Source organism: Galleria mellonella, unplaced genomic scaffold (genome assembly GCF_026898425.1).
Source record: "Galleria mellonella isolate WM207_F2 unplaced genomic scaffold, CSIRO_AGI_GalMel_v1 utg778, whole genome shotgun sequence".
NCBI classification, from domain to species: Eukaryota; Metazoa; Arthropoda; class Insecta; order Lepidoptera; family Pyralidae; genus Galleria; species Galleria mellonella.
The window spans coordinates 921,774-947,980 of NW_026442150.1; the positions used below are offsets into that span (position 1 = coordinate 921,774).

The following is a 26,207-nucleotide window of genomic DNA, read 5'->3' on the forward strand; positions in this document are numbered from 1 at the left end:
TCGTGTTTCTACCGTGAAGCAGTTGTGTTTGCATGGCTGTGTTTCGGTTTGAAGGGTGGAATATGGCAATGAATTTATACAGAGTACAGAGGAATAACACCTGAGTTCTCAGGAATGGCAACGCATGGGGGGTATCATGGGCGAAACAGTATGCTCTGTTATGTCCACGGTACTGCTCATGTCTATAGGCGACGGTTACCACTTTCCATCAGGTGGGCCGTCAGCTTGTTTGCCATTCTAAGTTGTATAAAAAAAAACTTCTGCTAGTAACAGTGGTGGTCAATCTTCGAGTGTTGCCAGTCACATTCATACTAACGGTAGCGGAATTAAACAAAATAATTCTAAATAAATAACCAGTGTTATGAACTCACACAGAGTAACACCTAGTTCAGAGAAATATAATATCACATCTGTCACGCGTGTCTCCCATTAGAGTAGGCAGAAACAATGGAACGCCAAATGCTTCGATACAAACAAACCTCTCTCGCTTCTTCCACATTCATCAATCTTTTCATACACGCTCGCCGGTTACGGGTACTTTTAATTTGGCCCTTCTTCATCACGTCGCCTATTTGGTCGACATACGTCCGTCTAGGGCGGCCCCTATCGACATCTCCATTCATTCTTGCTCGATAAATCTATCGTAATTCTTCTTCCATCCATCCTCTCCAAATGACCAAACCAACGCAACATTCCTTTTTCGATTTTTGCCACTACATCGTCTAATATCACTTGCCCAGTAACCAGCCGTGGACAGTGGCGGACGCGAGCGTGTCTTGGAACTTCGATTTCTTGGCTATGAAGTCTTGCAACGAGGAGCTGTGGTCTTCCAACGCCGCTCTGTATTTAGACAATATATTTTTAATTAATTAATTTCATTCGCCGCGTCGGTCTCGGCATAGAATGGGCCACCCCTTCCTTTCCCGTGGGTGTCGTAGGAGGCGACTGAGGGAGGGCGAGGGATGGGCAGCAGGGTCCCTCTTAAAACATCGCCAAGATTTAAGAGGGACGCTGATGCCCATCCGTTGCCGTCCCTTAGTCGCCTAACTGCGGTTGCCAACCCGCCTGCCAGGCGTGGCAACTAATGGCTAAACTCCCCTTATGGGGAAGGCTTATGTCCAGCAGTGGACACTTAAAGGCTGATATGATGATGATGATGAAATTTGATGTAAATATATATATATATATATTTTTGTAAATATATATTTATTTCTCTCACAAAATGACAATATATTAAAATTTACAGCTACGTAGGTTACAATTTAAAAACAATCTTTGTGAGAAACTGGTCTCGGTACTAGGATGACCCGTCTTACAGTACACCAGGCTCCCAAACTCAAGGGCATCTATTTTACTTGATTTGTATAGGTTAATAAATGATATTAGAAAAATTTTCTTAATCTACGTGTTTGCATGGCTGTGTTTCGGTTTGAAGGGTGGGATATGGCGTGAATTTACTGGGTACAGAGGAATAACACCTGAGTCCTCAGGAATGGCAACACATGGGGGGTATCATGGGCGAAACAGTATACTCTGTTATGTCCACGGCACTGCTCATGTCTACAGGCGACGGTTACCACTTTCCATCAGGTGGGCCGTCAGTTTGTTTGCCATTCTAAGTTGTATAAAAAAAATTTACTAGTATGGGTGAGAGGGTAAGTGAGCGAGTGCGTGTGAGTAGGTGCACGAATGCGTACATGTGTACGCGCGTGTGTGTATGTGTTTATGTGTACATAATCCAGTCATTTTATCACCACAATAAGATTTTCAGTCTCCAGTATAAACGAAATAAATGTGACAATAACTCATTCATTTTATTCATTTATTGATTCGTATAATTATCTCATGCTATTATAATAATAATAATAAATTCATTATAAAACAAAATTTAGTGACAGATTTGTGCAGACGATGTAACAGCAATTCGGAGACCATACAGCACATTACAGGAGCTTGTAAATCCATAGTACAGACCGATTACAAATATAGATGTGTACAAATATGTGTGTGTAGGTGTATGTATATAAATATAATAATGAGTAGGGATAATATTTATATTATTATATGTATCACATCTCCCATATTTAGAACTAATAGAATTTTTCATCGTGCCTCCCACCAAACTGTTTATAATTACTCCTGTCCATCCAAAGGTTGCCTGGAAGAGATCGCTCTTAGCGATAAGGTCGCCCATTGTTTTCTCATTGTGATTATTTCTTGTAATTATTTATATTTATAATAAGTTTACTATTGTAATCTTTTGGAGGAAACAATAAAGAGTATCTATCTATCTATCTATAGACATGACCAGGTTGCCAACATTATTCACCAAAAATTAGCTCAGAAATACAAACTTATACCAGAAACATACACACCCTACTATAAATATACCCCTGATGTAATAGTTGAAAACAATACACACAAATTATACTATGACCGTGCTATCTTGACAGATAAAGCTACACATTATAATAGACCTGATATTAACCTCCTAGATAAAATTAATCGCAAAGCATACATTATCGATATTGCAGTCCCAAATACACACAATGTACAGAACACTATAGCTGAAAAACTGGCAAAGTATACAGATCCAAAGGACGAAATAACCCGCATGTGGCGTTTACAATCCGCAACCATAGTTCCAATAGTCCTATCTAATACAGGAGTAGTCCCGAATCAGCTACACTTATCACTTAGAACACTCGACCTTCCGTGCTACACTTGCATCGAACTGCAGAAGTCTATAATACTAAACACCTGTTCCATTGTTCGGCGATTTTTAACATCCAATCAAAATTAATTATTTGTACAATCTACGAGATACTTGGCAGCCAGCCCGTACTCGTAGCAATAAAGCCAACTATACGTTGAGTAAAAAAATCAAAATAAACATAATAATAATAAAATAATAATAATAAATAATAAATAATAATAATCTTTATGAGTGATCAACGGAAGTTTTATAGGAACTTGGAGCGCCCAAAACTACAGCCCACAGGACAAAGACCCGAAACAGCCAATTTCGTCGCCTTCTGGAGACAGCTGTGGTCTGAACCTGTGGAACATGAGGAGGGCGCATGGATGCACGATGTTGAGGAAGCATGTGCTCGAATAACGCCGATGAACGCCATTGCCATTACGGAGGAAGACGTGGTTGCCGCGATCCGTCGGGCTCCGAACTGGAAAAGTCCGGGGATCGACGGATTACAGCACTACTGGTTAAAGGCGTTCTCGGCCAGCCATGCCACCTTAGCCGTGCAATTCCAGAGTGCCCTCGAAAACAGGACGCCGCCGCCTGGATAGATTATAAAAAGGCGTTCGATTCCGTGCCCCATTCATGGCTCCGGAGGATACTCGAGCTGTACAAGATCGACGGTACAGTTCGAGTGTTCTTGGAGGCATGCATGGGGCAGTGGACGACGATCCTGACTATCCAGGGCGAGCGATTGACGGATACCGCTGACCGGATAGAGATAAAGAGGGGAATATTCCAGGGCGATTGTTTGAGTCCACTTTGGTTTTGCCTGTCCCTGAATCCACTCAGTACTTTACTGGAGAATTCGGGAACTGGATTTCAGTATCGGAGAGGAGGTACACGAGTGTCTCACCTTCTGTACATGGATGACTTGAAACTGCTAGCTCCGAGCGTCGAACGCCTGACGGAGCTGCTAAATATCGTAAACGATTATAGCAGCTCTATTAGGATGGCGCTCGGAATAGACAAGTGCGCGGTCCTCCATGTGCAGAGAGGACGGGTCACTCAAACTGAAGGGATCGCCACAGATCCCTCTAATATTAAAACCCTCTCCGAGGCTGAAACATACCGGTATCTGGGCATGTCACAAAACATCGGTGTGAAGGAGACGGATATGAAACAGTCAGTCCGCGAGGAATTTTTTGCGCGCCTTACATGAGTACTGAAAAGTTCTTTGTCGGGCGCCAATAAAATCCGAGCTTATAACGGCTGGGTCATACCCGTACTCCTTTACACTTTTGGCGTGCTCAGATGGTCTCAAACCGATCTCGAAGCCCTGGATCGGAAAGTCCGCACAACTATGATCCTCCATAGAATGCATCACCCGAAATCGTCAGTCATGAGGCTGTATATCCCGCGGAAGGCTGGTGGTCGAGGCTTGTTAAGCGTTAAGACCATGCACAACCGCGAGGTTGACAGCCTCAGGACATATTTTCTGGAGAAAATAGACGAGGGTTTGCATAGAGAGGTCATAGAATGTGACAAAGGATTCACCCCTCTTTCTCTGGCTAAAGAGGACTGGCGAAAACCCGAAGTTTTGTGTACCTCTCAGCGGGAGGCCGTATGAAAAGAGAAGGAGTTGCACGGAAGGTTCTTCAAAGCCCTTCACGGGCCGTACGTAAACACGAAGACCTCCGTGCACTGGCTACAGTTCGGTGATCTCTTCGGAGAGACCGAGGGTTTTGTCTGTGCAATACAAGATCAGGTGGTTAAGACGAACAATTACCGAAAGTATATTCTGAAGGATGGCACTGAGGACATCTGTCGGGCATGTCGCCATCCCGGAGAGTCATTCAGACATGTGCTTTCGGGTTGTTCAGCTCTTGCCAACACTGAGTACTTGCACAGACACAACCAGGTAGCCAAAATACTCCATCAAGAGCTAGCTCTGAAGTACGGCCTCGCGAATGAGAGGTTGCCGTACTATAAGTACGAGCCCCAGCCGGTCCTCGAAAGCGACAGCGTAAGGCTCTACTGGGACCGATCCATCATCACGGACAGGACCGTTCTTGCGAACAAACCTGATATCGTGGTGATGGATCGGGCACTCTCGAGGGTGTTTTTGGTGGATGTCACCATACCGCATGACGAGAACCTCGTGAAAGCCGAAACCGAGAAGAAGAGAAAATATCTCGACCTGGCTCACGAGGTGACCGAAATGTGGGGAGTGACATCTACCGAAATCATCCCAATCGTTATGTCGGTGAACGGTCTTATCCCAACCAGTCTCGAACAACATCTCAGACGGTTGGGATTCCGAGGCGGCTCACTCCCGAGAAAGATGCAGAAAGCGGTGCTCTTAGATTCTGCCCGCATTGTACGCCGGTTTCGCTCCCTGGGGCCCTGAACCCGGGCCGACTGTGCTTCTGCCGGGGGTTAGTTGCCATCTCCTCTCCTTAAGAGGGGAGATGAGAATTTTAGTGAAATTTAAAAAATAATAATAAACAGATTTATTTCTCTTCAAAATTCATTACAGTGAAATACAATGCTTATATTAAAGTAATCAAATTATAAATATAATTGTGAGAGACTGGTGCCTGAGATAGGTATAAGAATACCTGTATTACAGCTCACCAGGGCCTCACTCCGCAGGGTTACTTACTAAGCACTTGTAACACAATAAAAAAATTCAATGTAATAAATATAATTTATAGAAAGAAATATTATAATTTAATCTGGAAGTTGTGTGTGTGTGCACGTTCGTGTGTGTGCGTGGGTGTGTACGCGCGCGCGCGCGTGTGTGTGTGTGTGTCTGTGCGTGTCCTCGCTGTGTGTATTTGTGTTTGTACGCATTCATATAAAAATTAAGGTAGTTAGTCATTTTCTCACATCTGTGGGATAAGTAAGGCCTCTGTAGCATCATAGTCAAGTGATTTTAACCAATTGGATATGAGCTTTTTACAAGCGTACCTATGATGTCGGTAGATTCTATAAAAATGTTGCACACCTGAGCGTGTACGCGGGCACGTTGTCGAAGATCAGATCCTTGTCCGAGGCATGCGGCAGCGACATCTTCACATCTGACAGGTACAGAAAATAATATAAAAATGCACCGTTCATAACGTCTAAAACAGCCTCTCCCAAAGTGGACGTATAATGCCCTCTTGTGGGCGCTGCAGGCCTAAAGGGGGGCAGTAAGAGACGCAGAAAAAAATGGGACCATTGTGTAGAGGCTTGGGGGGGGGGGGGGGGGGGTGATTTGTTGATCTTGAGGTAATAGTGGTTTTTAAGTAGGTGAAAAAATGGGGGAGCTAAAAAATAATTTATTCTCAAAGTAGGCAGTAGACAAAATAAGTTTGGGAACCCCTGGTCTAAAAAGACTGTTGTGACAGTTTTATGGAAATAATAATAGTATTGTTTGGGGGAAAGGGATTGTTAGTAATGGAGACTAAGAATCCCATTGCTAGCAATATACCCAACCAGGTCGACCTCCTCACAGTTCTCCCTGGAAACTATCATGGTTAATTCCTGATGAATTCATCATGATGGGCTAACTGGCCAGTTTTCATTCTCATCTATCACCCTTCACTGGTGCTCCGCCAGCGTATCCCGTTAGCGCAGGCGGGGTTACCATACCATATTCATCCTTAAAAAAAAATACTTTTTAAGTTTCGTAAGTACATAGTAACTGTATTTAGAATAATAAACAATTGTATTGTTTGTACAAGCGATACCATTATCCACTAATTACTAATTATAAAAACAAAAACATAGCTGTAAAAATAGATATGTTTTTTTCTATACAACTTATAATGGCAAACAAGCTGACGGCCCACCTGATGGAAAGTGGTAACCGTCGCCTACAGACAAGAGCAGCACAATGGCCATAACAGAGTATACTATTTCGCCCATGATACCCCCCATGCGTTGCCATTCCCGAGGACTCAGGTGTTATTCCTCTGTACCCTGTAAATTCACTTTCATATCCCACCCTTCAAACCGAAACGCAGCCATGCAAACACAACTGCTTCACGGTTGAAACACGAATGGGACAGAGGTACCCAAGCAATCGACTTTTGTACAAAGTCTCCCTCTGGTAAAATATAACATTTATATAACATTTTATGTACTTTCTTTATTTTATGCGTTTGCTTTACATGAATCACTCGAGCTGTGCACGTAATGTGATCGGATTGTAACCTAGCCGAATCACAAATGTAACTGTTATTTAAGTTTTTTATGGTTGTAATCTATTTTGTGCCAATAAAATAAAATAAAATAAATTTATAAAGAATCTAGCTGACCCAGCAAACGTTGTTTTGCCATATACATTACTTGGAGAATATTTTTTTTGTCCATTAAAAAAAAATATTGGGGAGGGTCACCCTTATCATTGGGGGGTATGAAAAATAGATATTGGCCGATTCCCAGACCTACCCGATACGCACAGGAAATTTCATAAAAATCGGTAAATCCGTTTCGGAGGAGTTTGGTAACAAACAACGCGACACGAGAATTTTATATATAAGATATCGACAATAGTATTTGTGTATTTTAATCATTTATTCAAGAACTTACTGTTCAAACGACACTTGCTGGATATTAAACTGTATACCCTTTCGTGGTCTACCAGAAACTCCACAAGGCCACTGTCCTCGCTCAAAGGAGTTACCTGGAAAGAGAGTATAAATAACTACGAATCCATGTGTGAGCGATTTCATTTCTTACCACTTGCAACTAGAAGGGATATTAGGGGGAAAGGGATTGTTAGTAATGGAGACTGAGAATCCCATTGCTAGCAATATACCCAACCAGGTCGACCTCCTCGCGGTTCCCCCTGGAAACTATCATGGTTAATTCCTGATGAATTCATCATGATGGGCCAACTGGCCTGTTTTCATTCTCATCTATCACCCTTCACTGGTGCCCCGCCAGCGTATCCCGTTAGCGCAGGCGGGGTTACCATACCATTTTCACCCATAAAAAAAAAAAAAACTAGAAGGGATATAGCAGATGTAACATTTGCTAGTCAGTATCGCAAGAGGTGATATTGGTTCAAAATATAAACCTTTTTGTTCCTACTAGAAAACGTAGGAAAACACCGTGTTCGTATGCACCACGATACAGAGCCAACTTTAGGCGAAATTCATATATCTGCAGAGCTCCGGTTAAGTTTAACAAATCATTGTTTGACCATGACATTGATCTGTTCCACACAAAGCCGCATGCAATTAAATTGCAGGTGGCAGAATCATTCTTTGGTTCTCGCCATGCTGCACCTAATTGACTATTCTGGTAATGTTGCCTTGCTTTATATTGATTTTGTTTTGTCATTATATAATTGTCCTTCCTTCTGGATCATTCCTAATGCTTTCAAACGTTTGGAAACTGTTGAGTCATCCACTCCTAATGATTTTCCAAGGCCGGCTAGCGTCTGACACGCGTCTACATCAAGTGATGCCTCCAATTCTTCGTCTTTAAACTATTTCGGTGCGCCAGAACGTTCTTTATCTTGAAGATCGAAATCGTCATTTTTGAACCGTCCAAACCAGCCTCTGCAAGTCGTTTCCGACAGAGCATACTCCCCATACGTCTCAACAAGAATTCGGTGTGCTTCAGCTGCTGATTTCTTCTGTATAAAATAACGCAATAGATTTCCCCGCAAATACTCTTTTCGTGGCACAAAACTCGACATCTTTAAGCGCTCAGAACAAAACGTGGTTGACACTGTGGCAAACAGAAACACACTGGCGTTCAAGAATACGAACAGTATTTCCTGGGAATGCGTTCGTTTCAGAAATATCATCCACTTATATTACTGGAAACGCCATCTGTTAGAAAACAGCGAGAACTTATTCAAGCACCTTGTATATTAAGCTAAAAGGTGTCTCAACTGTAACTCGCTGATACAGTAGCTTTCTATAGATGAATAATATCGACTAGTTTTCGAGTTGATCCATTACAAACAAACAAACATACTATAAAAATAAACGCTTTCCACTCCACATGATCTCATCCATTATCCGTCCACAGCTGGACATAGGTCTCGCCCATAGAACGTCATAACGCCATAAGGAACAATCCTGAGCCACCTGCATCCACCGACTCCCTGCAAGTTGTATAGTAATTTATAGAGAAACAGTCTCACATTATATGTCCGTACGTCCCGCAGCAGCCTCGAGACGCGGTGCGCTGCCGCGTCTAGTCGCAGCGACTCGCCCGCCTTGAACAGGCAGCGCCGCCGGCAGCCGTCCGACGTCAGCACCGACACCACCGCCGGCCTGCGGACGCTGTCCACGAATATCGATACCTTGGGGAGAAAGATATTATTAGCTAATGACTAATGGCCTCGTTGCTGGCAAGCCCTGTCGGGTCGACCTCCACGCGGTTCCCCCGGGAAACTATTGTGATTAATACTTGTTGCATTCCGCACCATATGCTAACTGACCTGCTTTTTCATCCTCACCTATCATCCCTCACTGGTGCTCCGTCAGCGTATACCTATAGCGCAGGCGGGGTTACCATACCATTATCACCCATTAAAAAAAATATCTTTGCCTGCGTAAAGGGGGAAGGGGCTATTAACAATGTTTTAAGAAGGACGCTGCTATCGCTCGGTTAAGTTCCCTTAGTCGCCACTTACGACACCCACGGAGACACCACGGCAAGAGAGGAGTGGCCTGTTCTATGCCGAGGGGGGGGGGGGGCAGGAAATGTTCAATAATAGGGTCTAACTGACCCATTACTACTAGGTCCACCTCCACGCAGCTCCTGGAAACCATCGTGGTTAATTCTAGTGAAATTCATCACGATGGGCTAACTGACCTGCCTTTTCATCCTCACCTATCATCTCTCACTGGTGCCCCGCCAGTGTATACTGATAGCGCAGGCGAGGTTACCATTCCATTATCATCCATTAAAAAAAATCTATTCCGGGACTATACGACGATCTTAGGTTATAAGATATTAATAATTTATTATTCTCTATTTTTATTAATCTTCTTTCTCTTGTCCTTGGCTGTCATTACCACTTTTACGCAGACGATCTTCAGATATACACTCAGAGCACTGTAGATGATATCAATCAATCTGTAGCGAATATTAATAACGATCTGAACAGCATTCTGGCATGGTCGTCTAACTATGGATTAGCTGTTAACCCCTCTAAGTGTCAAGCTATTGTAATTGGCAGTTCTAGACAATTAGCTAAACTTAATGTTAACTCAATGGCACCAATTACATTTAACAATTTAGTTATAAAATTAAAAACTTGTGTTAAAGATCTTGGCCTTTACATAGACTCATCACTCAGTTGGTCACATCAAGTTGCGGAGGTAAGTCGCTCAGTTGTTGCTACGCTACGCTCCTTATATCGCTTTAAAAACTTTTTGCCTATCGCTACAAAAATTAATCTTGTTCACGCACTTATTATTCCGATTATTGATTATGCTGATGTGTGTTATCCAGATCTTAATGAAGATCTTCTCGATAAGCTGGACCGTCTCCTCAACCAAGCTATACGCTTTATCTTCAACCTCCGCAAATTCGATCATATTTCTTTATATCGGTCTCAGCTCAAGTGGCTTTCCATTCGTCAACGCAGAAACGTTAGAACTCTTTGTACCCTCTACACTCTTCTTCGAAACCCCCAGTCTCCTAACTACTTAAGGAGTAAATTCCATTATCTTTTTGAAACTCACGAACGTAACCTTCGTTCCAATAATACTCTCCAATTATCCTTCCCCTCTCACCGTACTGGTTACGCTTCAAACTCTTTTCTCCTACATTCTTCACGACTCTGGAACGCGCTTCCTGATGCCATTAAGAGACTACCGACTAAACCGTCTTTCAAAAAAAGCGTTAACGCACACTTTTTATTTTTATCCGAGCAGTAAGTACTTTATATTATTCTCAATTCCGTGTATAATATAGTATATGTCATATATGTGTAAGTATATTTGTTATTTATATATATTTATTCGTTTATATTTGTAATTTTAGTACGTATGTATATCAATAATTAGTAGTACCGCATTCGAGTATTCTGACACTTCCCTATGGTTGACTGGGAGAGAATGCTTTTAGCATTAAGTCCGCCATGTACACATATTTGTACTAATGAATAAATAAATAAATAAATAATAATATTGCCTGCAAGAGATCGCTCTCAGCGATAAGGCCGTCCATTGTTGTCTCACTGTGATCATTTCTTGTAATTGTTTGTATCTATAATAAGTTTACTATTGTAATCTTATGGGGGGAACAATAAAGAGTATTTTTTTTATACAACTTAGAATGACAAACAAGCTGACGGCCCACCTGATGGAAAGTGGTAACCGTCGCCTACAGACATGAGCAGTGCCATGGACATAACAGAGTATACTGTTTCGCCCATGATAACCCCCATGCGTTGCCATTCCTGAGGACTCAGGTGTTATTCCTCTGTACCCTGTAAATTCACGCCATATCCCACCCTTCAAACCGAAACACAGCCATGCAAACACAACTGCTTCACGGTTGAAACACGAATGGGACAGAGGTGGCCAAGCAAACGACTTTTGTACAAAGTCTCCCTCTGATAACCTAGAGTATCCACCTATCTGTCTAATAACATTAATATACTAACCCGCTCGTCGAATTTGACTACTTTGAGCGGTCCGAGCGAGAGGAATCTAGATATATACGCGTCCCACTCGCACCCGCGCTGACTTGCTAGCGCTAGAGAGGGACAGAGCTGCGAGAGGCGCAGAGTGGTGGTATCTTCTTCCAGTTCCGTCCTCAACTGCTTTAGAACATTCTGGATGTCTTGTTTTGGCATGGAGAAATCTGTTGAATTAAATTTTAGTTACAATTAGTTACTACTCGTGTATGTATGTATATACTATATGTTGTTAGGTCCGTCTTGTGTTGCATATTTTCTTTTATTCTCATCTCATGAATGGAGATGTCGGTAGGGGCCGCCCTAGACGGACGTATGTCGACCAAATAGGCGACGTGTTGAAGAAGGGCCGAAATAAAAGTACCCGTAACCGGCGAGCGTGTATGAAAAGATTGATGAATGTGGAGGAAGCGAGAGAGGTTTGTTTGAATCGAAGCATTTGGCGTTCCATTGTTTCTGCCTACCCTAATGGGAGACAGGCGTGACAGATATGTATGTATGTATGTATTTTCTTTTGGCCAATAAAGTTACTTAAAAAAAAAATTATTGCGAATTCGCGACCAACTCATGCTTAATATGGTTAAGTAAAACACAGTTATTCGTTAACCATGTAGTTTATTTTGGGAGTGGGAGGGGGGGGGGAGGGGGATTGTTAATAATGCGGACTATTAGTGCTATTTTTTTCATAAGAGAAAAATTAATTATTTTGTTGTACTTTATTTTTTAATGATATGATAATGGAATGGTAACCCCGCCTGCGCTATCGGTATACACGCTGGCGGGGCACCAGTGAGAGATGATATGTGAGAATGAAAGGCAGATCAGTTAGCCCACCGTGATAAATACACTTGGAATTCAGCACGATGGTTTCCAGGGGAAACCGCATGGAGGTCGACCTGACAGGGTATATTGCTAGCAATGGGACTGACAGTCCCCCCCCCCCTCCCTATTTAGTTGTACTGTTATAAATTAAGTTTAATTTGAAATTTAATTCATACATAGACTTAGATTATATAGATAGAGCATCGAGTCTCAAAAACGGACCAACTTTTTGTTAGTTAATTGTCAAATTAGCCGACTCGTTTTTTTTCATCACCACCTTTTATTTCATCATCATTTATCATACATCACTGGTGGCCCGCCAGCGTATACTGTTATACAATAGTATAATAGACAATCCCTTCCTTTCCTGTAGATGTCGTAAGTGGCGACTAAGAGAACTTAGCAGTAGAGGGATGGGCAGCAGAGTCCCACTTATAACACCAGAGGGAGACTTTGTACAAAAGTTGTTTGCTTGGCCACCTCTGTCCCATTCGTGTTTCTACCGTGAAGCAGTTGTGTTTGCATGGCTGTGTTTCGGTTTGAAGGGTGAGATATGGCGTGAATTTACTGGGTACAGAGGAATAATACCTGAGTCCTCAGGAATGGCAACGCATGGGGGTATCATGGGCGAAACAGTATATACCATGTACCCTCTTGTAAAGGCATCCCGTCACCCGTATCCAATAGCGAGGACGGGATACCTTAAATACTGTACCGCAAACCATAAAAAAAAACCGGTTTCGTCACAATTCAAATTGAAATCGTCATAGTCGTAGAATACTGACGGATCTGACAAAGATTACATACACTCAGGTTATGGAATGAGCTCCCTGCCCAAGACAGAGTTTCCCAAGAGACTACAGCATGGGGTTCTTCAAAAGGGGTGTAAAGAGGTTTCCTCAGGGTCGGCAACGCGCGCGTAATACCCCTGGTATTGCAGGCGTTCATAGGCTACGGTAACCTCTTACCATCAGGTGGGCCGTATGCTTGATTGCCACCACAGTGGTATAAAAAAAAATATAAAGATATGATATAAATGATATCAACCAGTATACCTTCAACGTTGTATAAAACATCCCGTTGCCTCCTCAGCAGCTGGTAGGTGGTACCACCATATGGGTTGTCCAGCATATCTCTGATCCGACAAAATATGGTCCCGTAACCCCTTCTATCTGTAACCAAAATGAATTTAGAATAGAACAGATTAGAATAGAAAATATTTATTGCCAGTAAACACACAATTACATATTTTTATACAACTTAGAATGGCAAACAAGCTGACGGCCCACCTGATGGAAAGTGGTAACCGTCGCCTATAGACATGAGCAGTACCATGGACATAACAGTGTATACTGTTTCGTCCATGATACCCCCCATGCGTTGCCATTCCTGAGGACTCAGGTGTTATTCCTCTGTACCCTGTAAATTCACTGTCATATCCCACCCTTCAAACCGAAACACAGCCATGCAAACACAACTGCTTTACGGTTGAAACGCGAATGGGACAGAGGTACCCAAGCAATCGACTTTTGTACAATGTCTCCCTCTGGTATTTGTATGTATGTATTTGTAGGTTTATTTGTAGGTATGATACTTACCATTTCTATTCAAGGCGTCCAATAACTCCTTACAATATTGTCTTAGGGAATGTTTCGGGTCCCGTATGAGTGCGAAGTACTTCTTGTACATCTCTATGCCGTCATCAAACAGTTCTTGAAGATTGTACTCGGCGAGTACGCGCGGCGGGAACAGGTTCCAACATGTTCTCATTTGCTCCCGGGAAAACTCATCCAGATACGGCAGGAGACGTTGGAACTGCAAACATTTGTTCATCATTATACCATAATACACTCCGCATAAAAGACAGGCTCTCGACAGTCTGCTATCGGAGAATTCTTGGATACTTCGGTCATGTCGCTCAACGACAGTCCGACAATCTGGACAAACTAATGGTTGTAGGCAAGATAGAGGGAAGAAGACCACGCGGACGATCGCCTAATCGATGGTCGGACCAAGTAACCGCCGTTACGGGACTGTCAATTGCAGCTGCCCTGCGAGAGGCTGAAGACCGTGCACAATGGACTAACATCATAAGGGAGGCAACAGACACCTTTCAAGGACACGACCTTCAGTAATGAAGAGGACGAAGAGAGAGAGATACCATAATAACTATTCACGGGTGAATATAGACATTCCCCATAAAGGGAGGATTTTGCCAATAGTTGCCACGCTTGGCATGCGGGTGGACAACTAATATGCGTGTATTAACAAGGGCTCTCACTGGATACAGCAAACTAAACAATATGGCCCAACTATAGAGTTATGCCCAAAAAGTGTTTGCAGATTTTGTCACAGTGAGGAAGAAACGCCGCAGCACTGAATGTGTCGCTGCAGCCCTCTCATACATACACGATATATCTCCTTTGGAAAACACACTCTGTATCCTGAGGAGATAAAAACGTCGCTACAAAGAACGTCTTAAAGTTCCCATCACTGGTAGCAATTAGCAGCGAACTTTAGAAAAAGGCGAGCACAAAGATCATGGAAAGGTTGCAGCGTCACAGGATGTTTCTGCTTGTAAAAGCCCGTCTCTTAAAAATAATCATAAATGCGAGTTGACAACTCCAGTTAGGCTTCGGTGATGTTTTAAGAGGGACGCTGCTGCCCATCCAGAGGGAGACTTTGTACAAAAGTCGTTTTCTTGGCCACCTCTGTCCCATTCGTGTTTCAACCGTGAAGCAGTTGTGTTTGCATGGCTGTGTTTCGGTTTAAAGGGTGGGCTATGGCGTGAATTTACTGGGTACAGAGGAATAACATCTGAGTCCTCAGGAATGGCAACGCATAGGGGGTATCATGGGCGAAACAGTATACTCTGTTATGTCCATGGTACTGCTCATGTGTATAGGCGACGGTTACCACTTTCCATCAGGTGGGCCGTCAGCTTGTTGGCCATTCTACGTTGAAAAAAAAAATCCCTTGACCATTAAGCTCCCTTAGACGCCTCTTACGACACCCACGGGAAAGGAAAAGATGGTACGTTCTATGCCGGAACTGAATTTCAAAATCATATGACAATGCTATTCTAAGTTACATAAAAAAAAAATGGTTACTGCTCAATTTTCAAAAATCAAAAACAAGTATAATTCTTTTGGCATGATGTAGACATCGTGCCTCCAGTCATACTGTTTATAATTACTCCTCTCCATCCAAAGGTTGGCTGCAAGAGATCGCTCTCAGCGATAAGGTCGCCCATTGTTGTCTCACTGTGATCATTTCTTGTAATTGTTTGTATCTATAATAAGTTTACTATTGTAATCTTATGGAGGTAACAATAAAAAGAATCTATCATCTATGATAAAAAATATGATGATACTCCAACAAGAGCGTCAGAAATAACAAAAAAATGCTGTACCTGATCCAATAAAACTCTAGCGAGACGATCATCCAACGTCCGGCCATCGTAACTGTCTAGTCTGTTCAGCACAACGGCTAGGTACATATCGGCATCGCCGGGATTCGAACTGGCTACCCTATTTAATATACCTGCCATATTTTGTAATAACGCATCACGGTCTGAACAAGCCTCTGTGAAATAAAAATACAACATTTTCTGTACTTTTATTATTTTTAGTTTGGATGAGGGAATCTTAGATTATACAGATAGAGTGTCTCCATACAAATGCTTCGAGAGAAGCGGCTCAACTATTTCACACAATTTTGCGTGACAAATAGTTATGAGCGATTCGTTTATAACTTCTATATTTATTTTGTCTTTTTTTTTTATACCACTGAGGTGGCAAACAAGCATACGGCCCACCTGATGGTAAGCGGTTACCGTAGCCTATGAACGCCTGCAATACCAGGGGTATTACGCGCGCGTTTTGCGACCCTGAAGAAACCTCTTTACCCCCCTTTTGAAGAACCCCATGCTGTAGTCTTATAATCTCTGCATCTTTTTAATGCGTAAACACTCATTTTATTTATTAAATAATTAAATATAGATACGACAAGATACATTGTGTGCGTAAGTGTATAGAACACTGATAAACAAATTAGCTAATTTGACAATTAGCTGACAAAAAGTTGACCCGTTTTTGAAGCTCGATGCTCTATCTATATATAATCTAAGGAGAGATTATATAGATTATAGCAACATTAACACTAATTGCAGTATATATCATATATCATGTCATAAAACATTAATTACACACACGCACACACGCACACGCACGCACACGCACACACACGCACACAAGCACACACGTACACACACTCACACGCGCACCCGCGCATACGCACTCTGATACTGAAAAAGATCATTAAACAAAAATATTTAGTGAACTTACCATTCGGCCAACTATCATTATAAAAGTTCATCGCTAATTCATATAGAGACCGCAATGTCTGCTTGTTTGTCACGGACATACCTACGTACTGTACGTCAATATTATTCATAACGTTTTGTACCTTATCCAATGTTAATGCTGCAACAAAAATTATTTATTTTGGTCAATCGATCGATCAATTGCTTAATAATTACTTCAGCTAATAATTAGCTTGGCTAATAATTTCTTGTACAACAATTACCTTGGCTAATAATTACTTGTACAATATTTATCTCGGCTAATAATTACTTTATACAATAATTATCTTGGCTAATATTTATGTCGGCTAATAATTACTTTCTACAATAATTATCTTAGCTAATATTTATCTCAGCTAATAATTACTTTGTACAATAATTATCTTGGCTAATATTTATGTCGGCTAATAATTACTTTCTACAATAATTATCTTGGCTAATATTTATGTCGGCTAATAATTACTTTCTACAATAATTATCTTGGCTAATATTTATGTCGGCTAATAATTACTTTCTACAATAATTATCTTGGCTAATATTTATCTCAGCTAATAATTACTTTGTACAATAATTATCTTGGCTAATATTTATGTCGGCTAATTATTAATTTGTACAATAATTACTTTGGCTAATAATTAGCTTGCTCTAATTAAAATTCTTCATATCAATTTTCCTTAAATATTGTCTATGTACAGACACCATATAGCTATTATTTTATTATATATAAATTTCATAAACTTACAATTTAAATCTTGATGCAGGGACAAAACGAGTTGATGGAAACCGACGATCTTCGGAACATCCCCAGTTAACATAGCTGCATTGCTTTCTGTAAATAAACAAGTGTATTTCATTACAGTCGAGTCTCGATAATTCGAAAACTCTAAATTTATACGTATATTTATACGTATTTAAATCAATATATATATATATATATATATATATATATATATATATATATATATATATATATATATTAGAATTGATAAATTCGAAAATTTGATTTGCTTTTGCTTGAGCACCTCTGTCCCATTCGTGTTTCTACCGTGAAGCAGTTGTGTTTGCATGGCTGTGTTTCGGTTTGAAGGGTGGGATATGGCGTAAATTTAAAGGACACAAAGCAATAACACCTGAGTCCTCAGGAATAACAACACAATGGAGTGTATCATCGGCGAAACAGTTTACTCTGTTATATCCACGGTACTGCTCATGTCTATAGGCGACGGTTACCACTTTCCATCAGGTGGGCCGTCAGCTTGTTTGACAATCTACTTGTAGAAAAACGTGTCGAATAACTAGTATTTAATATACTCACCAGCAATCCGTAATGCCTCCCTTAAATGGCTACTGTCGTTATCTTTCAACCCTATCGCTCTCAAGGCCAGCAGCTTCTGATACTCCCACGCCGGTCTTTCGTCGTCCTCTAATAATCTATATAAATAAAGAATTGTAACTAAACGATTTCTGTTCATCACTACATATTATAGATAGATAATTTGTTAGCATTACTTACAGCACACAAATCGTCACAGTCGTAGAATACAGACGGATCTGACAAATAAAACATATATAGATCCGTCAGTATTTTACGACTATGACGAAATAACAATATAAACATACATACAATAATACATGCCACTGTGTCAGGTTGACTGGAAGAGATCTCTTTTAGAGATAAGTTCGCCTTCGCTAACATTATGTTATTAACTTATTGTTGTTACTGTATGTTTTAGTGCAATAAAGAATATATATATATATATATATATATATATATATGTTTGTCTCTTAAGGATAACAAAATGCGCAATTATAAAGCGGTAATTGGAAAGCTATTTACACAAGCACAGTATTAATCCTATCATTTTAAATACGCTAGTTGGCATGAGTATTTCATGGAGAATATTTTTCGCCTTTACACCATGCAAATTAAATTAATACCTTAGGAGATATAGCACGCCCCGTGACCCCGCGCCTCGCGTACGAGGTGGGAGGGGGAGGGGCCAAAAGTTTTGGTATATATCAATGTAAATTAAACGGAGAGATAGATAGATACTCTATATTGTTCCCTCCATAAGATTACAATAGTAAACTTATTATAGATACAAACAATTACAAGAAATGATCACAGTGAGACAACAATGGGCGGCCTTATCGCTGAGAGCGATCTCTTGCAGCCAACCTTTGGATGGGGGGAAAAGGGATTGTTAGCAATGGAATTTGACAGGTCCATTGCTAGCAATATACTCTATTAGGTCGACCTCCACGCGGTTCCCCCTGGAAACTATCATGGTTAATTCCTGATGAATTCATCATGATGGGCTAACTGGCCTGTTCTCATTCTCATCTATCACCTTTCACTGGTGCTCCGCCAGCGTATCCCGTTAGCGCAGGCGGGAATTTCACCTATCAAAAAAAAACCTTTGGATGGAGAGGAGTAATTATAAACTATAAAAAAATAAATTAATATTATGTATAACAAGGAAAGATTGTTTTTTTGTTTGTTACCATTCAACTCTTAAACTACTCAACCAATTTATACCGAAGGCTACATCTCTTCGGAGTGACATAGGTTATTTTATATTACCTGTTGATGGGTGAAAATGGTATGGTAGCCCCGCCTGCGCTAACGGGATACGCTGGCGGAGCACCAGTGAAGGGTGATAGGTGAGAATGAAAACAGGCCAGTTTGCCCATCATGATGAATTCATTAGGAATTAACCATGATAGTTTCCAGGGAGAACCGCGAGGAGGTCGACCTGGTTGGGTATATTGCTAGCAATGGGATTCTCAGTCTCCATTACTAACAATCCCTTTCCCCCCATATATTTCGTGTTAGGAACCCGTGCGAAGCCGAAGCGGGTTACTAGTATATAATAAAATATATTAGTAAAGTAATAAATTGACTTACCGTTCATTACGTCGGACGCACTGCAGCGTAAGCGCAGGTAGGGCCATCTCGTTCGCTCTCACACACCACAGTAACTCGTGCGAGCGGGACGCAGCATCGTTCGTTTGCGATTCCACTGACGAGTCGGTGTCGTGGCTAGGTTTGTACGCACATCTGCAAAAGTCCTCGCTCCTTAGTTATATTATAAACTACCATTTACCCGTGGCTTCGTTCGCGTGACCGGAATATGTTCACTATATATACAGGTATGAGAACTAAAAAATGTGACAAAAAATAGACATCAGTTCTGACAAAACCAGTTGTTTTATTTATTTACACTTTACTGCACCATTTATAGAATAGTAAATACATTTAACTGTAATGAGAAATGATACAAAAGGCGGCCTTATGGCTAAGCACACTCTTCCAGACAACCTTTGGGTAGAGAACATTGAGAAAGGAAAGAAAAACAAAGGGTAGGTGGCGCACTATTATATATAAACAAATATATACAAAGATATATATATATATATATATATATATATATATATATATATATATAAAGTGCTTTATATTATTCTCAACTTCGTGTATAATATAGTATATGTCATATATGTGTAAGTATATTTGTTATTTATATATATTTATTCGTTTATATATGTAATTTTAGTATGTATGTATATCAATAATTACTAGTACCGCATTCGAGTATTCTGACACTTGCCTATGGTTGACTGGGAGAGAATGCTTTTAGCATTAAGTCCGCCATGTATACATATTTGTACTGATGAATAAATAAACACAACCGAATTGGCAATCTCCTTTTTGAAGTCGGTTGAAGCCGAGCCAAGCCGGAAGATTTCTTCTAATGGATGATAATGGAATGGCCTGTGCTATCGGTATACACTGGCGGGGCACCAGTGAGGGATGACAGGTGAGGATGAAAAGTCAGATCAGTTAGCCCATCGTGATGAATACACCTGGAATTCAGCATGATGGTTTCCAGAGGGGACCACGTGGAGATCGACCTAACAGGGTATATAGGGGGGGAAAGGGATTGTTAGTAATGGAGACTAAGAATCCTATTGCTAGCAATATACCCAACCAGGTTGACCTCCTCGCGGTTCCCCCTGGAAACTATCATGGTTAATTCTTGATGAATTCATCATGATGGGCTAACTGGCCTGTTTTCATTCTCATCTATCACCCTTCACTGGTGCTCCACCAGCGTATCCCGTTAGCGCAGGCGGGGTTACCATACCATTAACACCCATAAAAAAAACAGGGTATATTGCTAGCAATGGGACTGGCAGTCCGCATTACTAACAATCCCTTCCCCCCCCCCCCCTAACCAAGCGGGGGCTGGTCGACAGTAGTTCATAAACGTACCTGATCTGAAGTCTGGCGGCCCATTCGGCGAGGCAGTCGCTGCGGTGTATGTCGCTGGTTGGCGGCTTTTCACTGTTCCATGATATTGCTTCTGTCACCTGGACATAATGTATACTTTTCTCAAACATGCTTGGAAATGTAAGCATTATTTTGATAATCTTCTTTGAGATAAATCAAAATTGCCGTACTGGCCAGATACATGCGGGCAGCGGCCGGCAAAAGTTGTATGAAAATTAATATCTGTCGTGTTTTGCGGCCAGATAAATTACTATGTAAACTCATATCTGTCCTGTAATTTAAAAATAGAATAACCTTTTACTTCGAAATATGGCTACCAAGGAGGTAACTAATAAAAGGTTTTATTTAAATTTCGAACTGACTTGCAAATAGAAAGCTGTTTATTGAAAAAAAAATGGAACATTATGGCGCGTGAAAAATTATTGTTTGTTGTTCGTCATTGAACTTAAAAAGTAAAATTGTGTTTTTGATTTCCGCGCATTGTTTGAGAAAAGTACTATACAAGCCTTGGCCACAACTAGGCATTGATGGACTCACGTATGTATGTCTCGGCTACGTCTCGGCCCACATTTGTATGTTCGTCCATCAATGCCTTAGTTGCTGGCTGCTGCAGTAATGTACTATTACTGCACTAAAACATACAGTAATAAATTGCCGTGTGGTCCCGGCATAGAATAGGCCACCCCTTCCTTACCCGTGGGTGTCGTAAGAGGCGACTAATAGAACTTATTTATTTATTTTACACTTTATTGCACCATTTATAGAATAATAAATACATTTAACTGTAATTAGAAATTGTACAAAATGCGACCTTATCGCTAAACAATCTCCTTCACACAACCTTTGGGTAGAGGTAACAGTCGAGGGATGGGCAGCAGCGTCCCTCTTAAAACATCACCAAAGGCTTACTGCGGTTGCTAACTACCTGCCAAGCGTGGCAACTACAAACAAAACCCCGCTAGGAGAGACTATGTTTAGCAGTGGACAGATAAAGGCTGATATGACGACGATTAGCTTTTTTATTATACCACTGTGGTGGCAAACAAGCATACGGCCCACCTGATGGTAAGCGGTTACCGTAGCCTATGAACGCCTGCAATACCAGAGGTATTATTATATCGTATTATTATATAGGTAATATCATATAATTATATTACTTACAGCGGAAACGTCAAAACGCTTCACGGGCCATCTGTCCATCTCGCTCAGCCACCGCTCGCTGTCTCGCTCGCACCCCTTCTTATACAGTGTTACCATTTTATCGAACCAATTTTTCGTACTGTTTACTGAAAAGGAAATATTTCATGTTTTTTTTTATACAACTTAGAATGGCAAACAAGCTGACGGCCCACCTGATGGAAAGTGGTAACCGTCCATGCAGTGGATTAGACCCCATTACTGACAATCCCTTCCCCCCCCCCCCCCAACAAAAATGGTTAAGCTTTTAAATATTTTCCCCCTAGAGACTACAGTATACAGTATACACTCCAAAAAGGTTATATTAAAGTTTCTTCAGGGTCAGCAACGCGCACGTGACAACCCTGGTGTTGCAGGCGTCCATAGGCTACAGTGACCGTTCACCATCAGACGGGCTGTATGCTTGTTTGCCACCTTTGTAGTATAAAATTAGAAATACCTTCGTATCGTTCCAGCTCCCTCTTGAACGTAGACACATCTGTCCAGAAGGAAGGCAGGCCGCAGTTCTGGATATCACATTTCTGCTGTATAGTCAATTTATTCCAGTTGGACAGATTGCCAAAACATGAAATTAAATCTGAAATACACAAAATACATATACATACAACTCTAACCTCTGACGTGTTAGTAATGTGAATGAATCCCAATAACCCCATTAATTTTTTTTTTAATGGATGACAATGGAATTACATTGGCACCAGAGGGAGACTTTGTACAAAAGTCGTTTGCTTGACCACCTCTGTCCCATTCGTGTTTCTACCGTGAAGCAGTTGTGTTTGCATGGCTGTGTTTCGGTTTGAAGGGTGGGATATGACAGTGAATTTACAGGGTACAGAGGAATACCACATGAGTCCGCAGGAATGGCAACGCATGGGGGGGTATCGTGGGCGAAACAGTATACTCTGTTATGTCCATAATACTGCTCATGTCTAAAGGCGAGGGTTACCACTTTCAATCAGGTGGGCCGTCAGCTTGTTTGCCATTCTAAGTTGCATAAAAAAAATTGGTAATCATACTTCTATCATATCATACAAGGCTTCGAGTAGCGATCTAATAACCTGCCTGACTATCTCGTTTAGAAGTGAAATCCTTGTCGCAAAACGTGCGTGAACAAAATGGCAGTCGGAAATTAATGGCTAATATGGAAGGTTGTGGAACTTCTGCTAGTAACAGTGGCGATCAATCTTCGAGTGTTGCCAGTCACACACATACTAACGATAGCGGAATTAAACAAAATAATATTAAATAAATAACCAAAGACATTACAGACACAGATGTAGATTTACATAATAAACTAACCTTTAAGAGAAAAATCATTTGTTTCACACCTCATATTGACATCACTCTCGTGACTAATCGATCTAAAACAACAAAGTGATTATTTAAAATAGATGGAGTGTCTCCAAACAAATCATCATCGTCATCTCAGCCTTAACTGTCCACTGGTGAACATGAGCCAACCTAAGAAGAGAGGTTTCGCCAGTAATTGCCACGCTTGGCAAGTGGCAGATCTCAATTTCAGTCAAATTACTTGTAATACCATAAAAATGGTGCACACTGTTTTGTTTGAAAACAAAAAGGTGTCAAAAAAACAGTCAACCAAAGTGCGCTTTAACTAAATTACGACTTGTTTTTGAAACTATGCTTTATCTATGTAATCTAAGTGTATTTACAAATTACTACAAAAAAAAGGGTCCAGTTAAGGTCTTTTTTTATAACTTAGAAATTTGTTTATTTATGTAGTTAACAGACTATGGTCGCTAAATGGTCGCGTACAACGCGGTTTCAGATATGTTTTTTCCCACGAACACTCAGGTTATGCAATGAGCACCCTGCCGAGGTTTTCCCAAGAGACTACAGCATGGGGTTCTTCAAAAGGGGGGTAAAGAGGTTTCTTCAGGGTCAGCAACGCGCGCGTAATACCTCTGGTATTGCAGGCGTTCATAGGCTACAGTAACCGCTTACCATCAGGTGGGCCGTGTGCTTGTTTGCCACCTCAGTGGTATAAAAAAAACTTAAAAGAATAACACAATATAATAAACAAAATCATATCATTATCATCATATCAGCCTTTAACTGTCCACTGCTGAATATAAACCTCCCCCTTGGGGGGTTTTGCCAGTAGTTGCCACGCTTGGCAGCCGCGGTTAGGCTTTGGAGATGTTTTAAGAGGGACGCTGCTGCCCATCCCTCGTCCTCCCTTATTCGCCTCTTACGACACCCACGGGTAAGGTAGTAGCCTATTCTATGCTGGGACTACACGGGAGCGAAACAACATACCCAAGAACAAATTGTTCAGGCCCCAGACACCTGAGCCTCACTTCTTCATACAGACATCTGGTGACTTCCTCTCCTTCGGTACGTGCTGTTGTTTCCTTCAACTTGAGCACTGTGTCTTGGAACCTGAAACAATCACTGGTATTGTAAGAACAGTAAAATATTATTTCTAAATCATAGACAAATATAACAACTTCGTTTTGTAAAATCTAATATTACCAGAGGGAGACTTTGTACAAAAGTCGATTACTTGGGTACCTCTGTCCTATTCGTGTTTCAACCGTGAAGCAGTTGTGCTTGCAATTTTTTTAATCAGTGTTCTATATACTTACGACCACAATGTATCTTGACGTATCTTCATATATTTAATTATTTAATAAATAAAATGAGTTATTTACGCATTAAAAATATGCAGAAATTATAAGACAAAATAAACATACAAGTTATAAAGGAATCACTCATAACTATTTGTCACGCAAAATTGTATGAAAAAGTTGAGCCGCTTTTCTCGAAGCATTTGTATGGAGACACTCTACCTATATAATTTATGAGTTCCAAACATTAATGTACAGGTTTAACAAACTTTATGTTACAGGGTCAAAAGCAAAACAGCTGATTCAGATGAATGCTCTGAATCAGATGGCAGACTATTTTCCCGCCGGTAATGCACCGCAGCCATATAATTAACGATTCTTAGTGTTGACGCCGCACAATGTATTTGAAGTTTTACGATTAACACGACGCGCGATACCTACAGCGCGTACAGTACTAAAGGACAACGGCGCTTCTTCGTAGGTAGTGTTCGTACGAGATGGCAGACTATTTTCCCGCCGGTAATGCACCGCAGCCATATAATTAACGATTCTTAGTGTTGACGCCGCGCAATGTATTTGAAGTTTTATGATCAACACGACGCGCGATACCTACAGCGCGTACAGGACAAAAGGACAATGGCGCTTCTTCGTAGGTAGTGTTCGTACACTTGTGAAGTTCACCTTACACAGCTGATTTTACTATAAAGTATTATTTTCTTTATATTGTGACATAATATCATAGATTACATGATTTTAAATAATAAAAAATGGTAAAAAATTGAAATTTTCCAAGAAGAATGTCCACTGGTTTTCAGTTCGGAATAATGGCCTGAATTTAACGTTTCAGTTTTCCAACCTATCCTTTACACATATACAAACTAATATGTCATTATGTTGTTTGTTGAAAATTTGGTGCCGTGACCAGGATACAATATAACATTACACTGATCATATTCTGATAAGGTTCTTCAAATGGAGTACATGTCGATTTCAAGTTACTAACTTGTGAAATCTACTGATTGTTATATTTATATATATAGACAGAATATCAGTGTTTTGCCTTATTGAGAGCAAAGCTATAAACTGAGCTGTGACCAGTTTGTGACCATGACAGAAGAGAAAAAATTAAGACTTCTTTTATTATGATTTTTTTGTATATGTACTTCTTTTATCTCTTTTTACTGTACATGTCTATCAGTGTCTGTTATTATTAATGTGCTGTAAGTAATGCAAATAAATTACATATCTAACTATTTATATAAGCTTATGCCATTACCCGTCAATTCTGCAGTCTACAGTCACTCTGGCCAGTTGTACCAACAGTGGGGTGACGTCACTGGGCGGTAGTGCCAACATGGCGGCGAGCTGCTCAGCTGTGTCCTTGTACAAACTGGACCCACTACCATTGCCGAGCGCTTTGAATATTTCCACCGTTAAGGCACGTTGCACTTCTGTATTATTCTGGTGAAATAAATTAGTAACAGTTTAATTTGTAAATTTTAATATATTAATCATGTAGATAGATAGATATTCTTTATTTTTCCCTCCAAAAGATTACAATAGTAAATTATTTTATTATTATT

At 40.8% G+C, this 26,207-nt stretch overlaps 1 protein-coding gene across 4 annotated transcripts in view; it reads right to left on the reverse strand.

Annotated features, from left to right (window-relative positions):
- The window catches only part of LOC113513711 (uncharacterized), an 84,330-nt gene that overhangs the window by 3,567 nt on the left and 54,556 nt on the right, over positions 1 to 26,207 (reverse strand). For all 4 annotated transcript variants that reach the window (XM_052901286.1, XM_052901287.1, XM_052901285.1 and 1 more), the window contains 18 exons: positions 25,901 to 26,085; positions 24,314 to 24,436; positions 23,333 to 23,394; positions 22,473 to 22,610; positions 21,998 to 22,122; positions 20,819 to 20,916; positions 19,451 to 19,603; positions 17,858 to 17,973; positions 17,285 to 17,371; positions 16,526 to 16,663; positions 15,592 to 15,764; positions 13,778 to 13,994; positions 13,235 to 13,351; positions 11,325 to 11,524; positions 8,847 to 9,008; positions 7,277 to 7,370; positions 5,706 to 5,778; positions 737 to 840 (listed from right to left, as the gene is read on the reverse strand). In XM_052901286.1, coding sequence (XP_052757246.1) covers positions 737 to 840; positions 5,706 to 5,778; positions 7,277 to 7,370; positions 8,847 to 9,008; positions 11,325 to 11,524; positions 13,235 to 13,351; positions 13,778 to 13,994; positions 15,592 to 15,764; positions 16,526 to 16,663; positions 17,285 to 17,371; positions 17,858 to 17,973; positions 19,451 to 19,603; positions 20,819 to 20,916; positions 21,998 to 22,122; positions 22,473 to 22,610; positions 23,333 to 23,394; positions 24,314 to 24,436; positions 25,901 to 26,085 — 2,365 coding nt within the window. The remainder of the gene's footprint in view (positions 1 to 736; positions 841 to 5,705; positions 5,779 to 7,276; positions 7,371 to 8,846; positions 9,009 to 11,324; positions 11,525 to 13,234; positions 13,352 to 13,777; positions 13,995 to 15,591; positions 15,765 to 16,525; positions 16,664 to 17,284; positions 17,372 to 17,857; positions 17,974 to 19,450; positions 19,604 to 20,818; positions 20,917 to 21,997; positions 22,123 to 22,472; positions 22,611 to 23,332; positions 23,395 to 24,313; positions 24,437 to 25,900; positions 26,086 to 26,207) is intronic.